The sequence below is a fragment of the Budorcas taxicolor genome, chromosome 1 (genome assembly GCF_023091745.1).
Source record: "Budorcas taxicolor isolate Tak-1 chromosome 1, Takin1.1, whole genome shotgun sequence".
Classification (NCBI taxonomy): Eukaryota; Metazoa; Chordata; class Mammalia; order Artiodactyla; family Bovidae; genus Budorcas; species Budorcas taxicolor.
The window spans coordinates 110738778-110747379 of record NC_068910.1 but is presented as its reverse complement, the minus strand read 5'-3'; the positions used below and the strand labels follow the sequence as shown (position 1 = coordinate 110747379).

The 8602-nt window shown below is 41.7% G+C and overlaps 1 protein-coding gene across 1 annotated transcript; it reads left to right on the top strand.

Annotated features, from left to right (window-relative positions):
- The first annotated feature begins 531 nt into the window (after positions 1-531).
- Positions 532-5799, top strand: RPL24 (ribosomal protein L24). Its single transcript, XM_052641998.1, has 6 exons — positions 532-575; positions 707-782; positions 1290-1400; positions 4063-4199; positions 4997-5060; positions 5677-5799. Exons 1-6 carry the CDS (start codon positions 571-573, stop codon positions 5755-5757), a joined length of 474 nt encoding a protein of 157 aa, XP_052497958.1. The 5' UTR covers positions 532-570; the 3' UTR covers positions 5758-5799.
- The last annotated feature ends 2803 nt before the right edge of the window (positions 5800-8602 follow it).

Genomic DNA, 8602 nt, shown 5'->3' with positions numbered 1-8602 from the left:
TCAATGGAAACGACTGATGCTGGGAGGGACTGGGGGCAGGAGGAAAAGGGGACGACAGAGGATGAGATGGCTGGATGGCATCACCGACTCGATGGACGTGAGTTTGAGTGAACTCTGGGAGTTGGTGATGGACAGGGAGGCCTGGCCTGCTGCGATTCACGGGGTCGCAAAGAGTTGGCCACCACTGAGCGACTGAACTGACTGAGTTGAAACTATGAGAAGTAGAGGAGAAAGGACCCTCCCTCCCCTCCTCTGCAGTTCACATTTCTTGCAGTAGGACGTGGCTCTTAGAATTACTCAAACCAATTGCCTACCTGCCTACCTGCTTGACTGTCCTTCCCACTTTGCCTGCAAAGGCTCGATAGCCGCTAGCGCAATTACTCCAGGAGAAACCGGCAGCAGCTGGGGAAGTCTAGTCTTGTGGCTCAGGCGACGTGACGTCATCACAGAGGGCCGGGGTTAGGGATATGAATTGTGGGAGGAGATTGCCTTCCCACGACCTTATAAGGCCTCTTCCCATAATCCTTTCCTTTTCTTCGCCATCTTTCTTTCTCCCCGGCGCTAGCAGCCATGAAGTAAGCAGGAACCGTGCATCCCAATCCAGTTCCATCTTCGCTCTGAGTGCCTCTCCGGCATCCCAGGCATGGCCTCTCCTTGCCGAAGATACCCGCCATCCCAGCTAATGGGCTTTCGCTTTTCTTTACAGGGTCGAGCTGTGCAGTTTCAGCGGTTACAAGATCTACCCAGGACATGGGAGGCGCTACGCCCGGACTGACGGGAAGGTGAACGGCCGCATGGGCTAAACGTACCGTGTACTTCTAAAGAAAGACGGGTCTCATTCGGTTTAAGCCGAGTCCTTTACCACGTTACTGTTGGTGCCTGAAAAGCTTGAACCAGGACCCTGTGTGCAGTATTTGTCAGAAGCCTCTAAGTGAATCAGTCTTGAGCTTGATAAAGGGTAGATCAGGTCGGAAGTTAGGAGCTTGTATAATTTTAATGTTCCGCTGTAACAGCAGTGGGCCATAGAGGTATCTGGCTATTTCATGGATATCAGGTCCATCTCAGGAGAGCCAGGATCCCTCCCAGAATGAACCCTACCCCTCAGTAGGAACTTAGGTTTGTCTCCTCTCGGGAAAAGAGAGGCCCAAACGCAGAGACGGTTTCTTGCCAGTTCTGTGACAAGCCTTTTGGTCTGCATGGATCTCAATTTTGTAAAATGAGAGGATATCATTAGACTATTGATTTACTAATAATTTCAAGCTCAGGCTTCTTTGAACTTGTCATGACAGGTTTTCCAGTTTCTTAATGCAAAATGTGAGTCGGCATTCCTTTCCAAGAGGAATCCTCGTCAGATCAACTGGACTGTCCTCTACAGAAGAAAACACAAAAAGGGACAGTCGGTAAGTGAAACGCACTTTGTTAATGTTCTAAGGTTGGTAAAACTCTTGAGCGTCAGTTGCTGCTTTATAAAATTAATTAAATGAGACGGTATATGAAAATACTCTATAACTGTTGAGCATCAAACAGTGAAGTGAGAATGATTGATACAAGGATTGCCTCCTTGTATGTTCAGCTCACAGTAAAAATTTAGTTGAAATTTGACAACATCCCCTTTTCAGAGTTAGTAAATTACATAAAGCTCACCTGAGTTATAGGGCACTGTGGACGTGTTTAAGATGTTTGAGTGGAAACTAAGTAGTTCTTATGGAAACTTGTTATTGATTATAATGCTTATAGAATTATTCCCAATGTAGGTATCATATCGTGAAGGCTTCCAGCATATTAGTTTGTTCTTAAGACTGGATGTGTTTTTAATTTATAGCCACTCTGCCTCTTTGTTGCTGCTCTTTGGCTTTCTGTAGTTGGGGTGGGGGTAGGGTGGCTTCTCCTTGGAAACGCAGGCTCTAGTCCTGTGGGCTCAGTAGTTGTGTCTCATTGGCTTAGTTGCTCCAGGCAGGTGGACTCTTCCTGGGCCGAGAATGGAACCTGTGTCCTCTCCATTGGCAGTGGGTTCTTAACCACTTTACCACCAGGGAAGTTCCGTATGTTGTTTTTTTGGATTGGTCTTTTAGGTTGATGAAAGAGATTTTTGAGAAAAAGTTTGAGTGACATGGCAAGAAAATTATTATGGGAATTCAGAGGAAAGAATTCTAAATTAAAAGTGAATGGGGGCGGGGGTGGGGGGGGGACGTGGAGAAGGAAAAAAGGCTGGAAAATTCCATAAAGGAGCATGGCGGGTTACAGTCCATGGGGTCACAGAGGCAGACACAGTCAGTCAACAACAACAACAACGTCTAACACAGTATTTTTTAAAAAACCCGTGAATGTGACATTAGGATTAGGATGGCCCTTATCCAAACAGGGGAAGGGGTGGTGGTGGGAGGAATTACAAATGGTGGTGGTGATGTGGAGAAATTGTAACCCTGCATTGCTGAATGAAGATGGTGCAGGCACTGTGGAAAGTGATTTGGCAGTTTCTCAAAAAGTTAGAGAATTACCATCATATGATTCAGCAGTTCCAGTTCTAGGGCTGTATATATTCGAGAGGATTATAGGCAGGGATTTGAACAGATAAACGTGTATGGTGATGTTTGTAACTATTATAATGGAAACAATCATATGTCTCATCAGTGGATGAATGGCTAATAAAATGTGATGTGTTTGTACTAAGTCACTTCATTTGTGTCTGTTGCTTCAGTCATGTCTAACTCTTTGCAAATCCTTTAGACAGTAGCCCGCCAGGCTCCTCTGTCCATGGGATTCTCCAGGCATGAATACTGGAATGGGTTTCCATGCCCCTCACCTCCAGAGGACTTTCCCACCTAGGGATCAAACCTCTGTGTCTCTTATATCTCCAGCATTGGCAGGCAGGTTCTTTTCTACTAGCCACCTGGGAAGCCCTTATTCAATGGTTGCAGTTTGTTTTGTATTGTGAAAAAGTATTTGAGACAGAAATGGTGTTTGCATAACACTGTAAAGGTACCTAATGCCACTGAATTATACACTTAAAAATACTTTAGAAAGATCAACTTAAAGTTATATATATTTTACCACAATAAGAAAAGATATTTTTAAGTGGATTTGAGAAATGATAAATAGGTAAATACTAGCATTTTATCCAGCAAGATTTCATCTTGATAAAGTTTAAAATGAGCATTTGACTAACCACAAATGTGTCCTCTTTTCTCCATATGTCGCATTAAAAATTTTAAGATATTTTGCTTATTCCTGCCTTAATAAACAGTTTTAGTCTATTTTATTTTTCCTTGGACTTAAAGGCAAGATCTTCTCATAAGCACTGTATTATAGATTTCTGATACAGAATCTGCAGCAAATGTTTGAATTATGTTGATACTCAGACATTCCTTAACATTTGGTGGCTTTCGTGTCTTAATCAGTTTTCTAACTTGACTGTTTCTCCCAGTGTCGGTACTTTGAGTAAAAACAAATCAGAGTTTGAGGTTAATTTTTTTTTCCAAAAGCACATTCTTTATCATGAATAATCATACTAAAATTGCTTAAAGTAACTGTTAATTTTCTTAGAGTTTACCTTTGTCTTTTTAAATAAAGTAGTAAATAATCAGGATTAACCAATTTATAATTGGAAAACTTACCTGAATATTGCAGTATTTTATATATAGATGCTTTAAAAACATATTTGTATATCTCATTTCAAATAATTGCATGAATTGTTTTGGGAGGTTTTTTTTTTTTGGTGGTGCTTTGCAACATGTGTAATGTCAGTTTCCCAACCAGGGATTAAACCTGAGCCACTGGCAGTGAAAGCTAACCACTGAAGTCCTAACCACTAGGCCACCAGGGAACTTCCTGGTTGAATATTCCTGTGGTTTGAATTGTGTTCTCCCCAAAATTCGTTGACCTCCAAGGTCAGGAGGTGGGACCTTTGGGAGGTGAAACAGTCAAGAGGGCAGAGCCCCCATGAATGGGATTAGTGCAAAAGGTCCAAGGGAGAGCTCCTTTGTCTCCTTCTGACAATTCATTTCTCTCCCACATTCATGAAGCAAGGTTTCTAAGCATGCTTACCATCTTTTTGTTCTGTAGGAAGAAATTCAAAAGAAAAGAACTCGCCGTGCAGTCAAATTCCAAAGGGCCATAACTGGTGCTTCTCTTGCTGATATAATGGCCAAGAGGAATCAGAAACCTGAAGTTAGGAAGGCTCAACGAGAACAAGCTATCAGGTAAGAAATCTCACTATGGGCCATTTCAGTTATACGGAATTTAGGTTATGTATGGGTTTGCAGAATAGAATCTTAATCTGTTGTTGATTTGTGTTGTGATACTTGAATCTTTATAAGGATTGTCAGTTGTAAATGTTCATGTTTAATAATACAGAAGTTTATATAAACTCTAAATGATTTGTTGAAATTCTGTATGCAGTTATAAAGGTACTATACAGTTTCTAATGTTAAGCTGATGTGGTTAATCACATTTGTTATTAAATCCTTTGGATTTATCATACAAATAACTGCAGATGGTGAAGGAATATGCTATTTCTACTTTCCCCAAATACTAGCCTTTTGTTAATAAGCTGTACCCTTAAGGAGTAAAGGGCTTTTTGCTTGTTATCAGTTCAGTTCAGTCGCTTAGTGTCCTACTCTGCGACCCCATGAATCACAGCATGCCAGGCCTCCCTGTCCATCACCAACTCTCGGAGTTCACTCAAACTCACGTCCATTGAGTCGGTGATGCCATCCAGCCATCTCCTCTGTCGTCCCCTTCTCCTCCTGCCCCCAATCCCTCCCAGCATCAGTCTTTTCCAGTGAGTCAACTCTTCGCATGAGATGGCCAAAGTACTGGAGTTTGAGCTTTAGCATCATTCCATCCAAAGAACACCCAGGACTGATCTCCTTTAGAAGGGACTGGTTGGATCTCCTTGCAGTCAAAAAAAGTGCATTTTGCTTGTTATAGCCTTTTGTTAATAAGCTGTACCCTTAAGGAGTAAAGTGCTTTTTGCTTGTTGTTTTTAACTCCGCAGGGCTGCCAAGGAAGCAAAAAAGGCTAAGCAAGCATCTAAAAAGACAGCAATGGCTGCTGCAAAGGTAATTGTCGGATTATCTAAGATTTCTCATTTAGAGCAACAGGATTCATTTTTAACCCAAATTGTGGTAAATGAGAAATTTTTTTAAGGAATTTAGTGTAAGGCTTTAATGAAAATGATATCCATGATTGGTTTTTAGGTGAGTGATTCAGGACTCCAAAGAGGTCCTTTGCTAGAGCCTTAAATGTGTCTGTAAGTGCTATATAGAAATGAGAGAGAGGCAAAGTTTATTTTGAAATAATTCTAGGTTTTCAGTAAGAATTTTCTGTAATTGTTCAGAATTTACTCAGTTTTTATCAGTGCTAAACCATTTAGATAACCATAGTAAAAATTTCAAAACCAGAAAATTAGCATTGGACCTTTTTCTGTTCTTAGGATATAATTGAGGATCCCACACTACATCTAGTTGTATCTCAGTTACTTCAGTCTTCCTCTTTGGCTTATATTTATATTTCATGTAATGGTAGAATTTTAACTTTTGAGGGGAGTTCTTTATATTAGGAACACAAATAATTAGGAACGCAATCTAGGATTCAAACAATATGGGCATAAGAGCAGTAATTGATAGAAAAAAACTCACATGGAATAATGCCACATAACATGTTTTCTTTTTACAGGCTCCCACAAAGGCAGCACCTAAGCAAAAAATTGTGAAGCCTGTGAAGGTTTCTGCTCCTCGAGTTGGTGGAAAACGCTAGGTTGGCAGATTGGATGTTTAAATAAAGATCTGACTATAACTAGATTGTGGTGGAATTTTTACTCTTAAAGCAAGCATGTTTGGCCTACGCAGTTAATAGTCATTTCTCAGGAACAATGACTCCTAATATAAGTCTCTTAGATGGAGAGATGTTAACTACTCATCTGGAAATAAGGTCTGTTTGGTTAAGTCCAGTCCGCACTCACCTGAGGCTGTAAGGACACATTATGTTGCAGTATGTAGATTTCAGACTGCATTTTGTTGTATAGATTGTAGTCCAGGTTGATTGCTAAAAGATGCGGGGTTTTTTTTTCCTATCACTTCTGTTTGCAAAAAGAAAGCATTTTTAATGGGCTGTTTTCTTGTAAAACTACCCTTTTCCATGATAGACACATTTCATTATTGGGGATGCCTTTGGTTCTCTAGTATCTCACCTTTTAACCATTAGCTTATAGCTGAGCTAAAACTACTTAAAACTCAACTGTATTATCTGCTCTCGCTTCCAGAAAATAAGCTTAAATGAAGACTACACTTTTGGAGGGAGGAAGGGTCTGTGGTGTGATGCTTGTGGCACCTTAGTTCCCAACCAGGGATCAAATCCCAGGCCCATAGCATTGAATTTGCTACAGGACTGCCATTGGAATTCCCCAAGGATGCAACCTCTTGAGTATTAGAAAAAATAGTTCTTGAGCTGGGAGTCTGACAGAGCTGTCCTTAAAATTGCAAAAATGTCTTGAGTAGTTGCCTGCTGGTGTTCAAGTTACTGTATTATGTAATTGTTACATGAAAAATAGTAATCATAATTGGTGTTAAGAGGCTTGCACATCTACGAAAATTAGATCATCTAATGTACCAGCACTCCACACCACCAAGTTGCAAGGATACAACAAGAAATAAGCTACATCCTCTTGAGAAATGTGGTTTTATATATAGGAATAGTTAAATTTTGTTTTATTTTTTTGGCTGCATCCTGTGGCATGTGGATCTTAGCTTCCTGACCAGGAATGGAACCCACACTCCCAGAACTGGAAGGCTGAGTCTTAACCAGCCTTACAATTCCCTATTGTAATTTTTTTAAATGAAATTTTAAGAAAAAAGGTCAATCAAAATACTCAACATGAATACAGAGGAACATATTCTTTTGAACACAGGAACTGCCCTATTCTGATTATCTTTCGGTCATGAATAGCTTTAAGTTTAGGAGGATATAAACACTAAATGAAACTCATTTAAGTCACTCAAGTTAAGTCACTCAGTCGTGGGAACCCCGTCGACTATGGCTTGCTAGGGTCTTCGGTCTATGGAATTCTCCAGGCAAGAATACTGGAGTGTGTTACCATTTCCTTCTCCAGAGGCTCTTCCCGACCCAGAGATCCAACATGGGTCTCTCCGGTATTGCAGGCAAGTTCTCTACCATCTGAGCCACCAGGGAAACCCAAAATGCTAAACACCTGTTCTCATAGGACAGGAAGTTTTAGCTTTTCTCAGTAAGACCACTGGACCAGTTGTATAACATTTTATTAAAACTCTATTGGCTCGAAGGCACAGGAGAGTCTCCGGTTGTGTTTGGCATGAGAGGTAATTTCTATTTCTAACAGCTTCTCTTGGCAGTGCAGAAATTGTTTACTTAACATTTCAATCTATTTACATCAGTTTTAAAAGACATATTTCATACGGAAACATTGAAACATAACACATCCCATGGAGAGTGGATTTGGACATTAGTTCTGCGTAGGGATGTGTCTCCACCTTCGAATACCTCCCTCCCCTAGCTGTGGTCTGAAATGAATGGCCCTAAGGTAAACCCCAGGCCTGGTAGTTGTATTTTTCCTCAGGGACTGGGAGCTCACTTAGCTACAGCCAGAATATTTAAGTATGCCATTTGTTGATTGTTGCAGTCCCCACTGGCAAGTGCCTTGGAGACATAGTGTACCCCGCTTTCTGAGCCCAGCTTTCACCTGCAGTCGGTCCTCACCTGTCTCCGCAGGGCTCAGCGCCTCATTCAGCGACTGCAGACCTAGGCAGGGTTAGGAGAGGGTTGGCTCAGAGTTTTCAGGCTCCAGTAAAGCACCTAAGTGCCAGACCCCGGATGGTTTGGAATGTCGTAGGCCTGAGTCTCCTAACTGCAAGGCTGACTCAGTCCACGGAGAGGTGACCAGGGCGACCCCTCCCGTCTACCAGTTTAAAATCTTGGAAAGTGCAGTTAGAATCGCCGTGGCCTTTGGTGCGTTCAGTGTATGTTGGGTGTAAAACCGAGTGTTTTTTTTTCCCCAAACTAAAAAAAAAAAAGAAACAGTGCTAGCTCCTCATCACCGCTCCTTGCCAACATGATTGACTTACTAGGTAAATTGTCACTACTTAAGCTGATCACTGCAGAAAAATACCGACTATCCACGGGTAGTCTGGAACCAGCAGTAACTTAGCAACTACAGTAACTCCTACCACGGATGGATTTAAATTTTGTAACACTGGACGGGAAACTACATTTCCACGTGAAAGGACTTTCTTTGGTCTTATATTCAGGGGCTGTAGACCTCAAATTTTTCTTTTATGTTTTCGGTTGTCTCAAAACGCAGACGGAGAAGATTCCTTTGCACGTTGGGGTATCAGACAGTTAACAACTGCCCAGCAGCTCCTACACGTGCTCAGAGCTAGGGAAAGAAGGGGAAAATTAAAAAAGGGAAACTGCCAGGACTTAATATGTCTGCTCAAAACCACTTGGCTCTCCCAGGAAGGGCCTACCCGCTTCCAAAATGTCCGCCCGCAGTCCTGACGTCACTCAGTCGGCTAGATCAAGCCAGAAAGGCATTGCGCTCCAATCAGGGCTCAGCTCCCTCACCCACTGC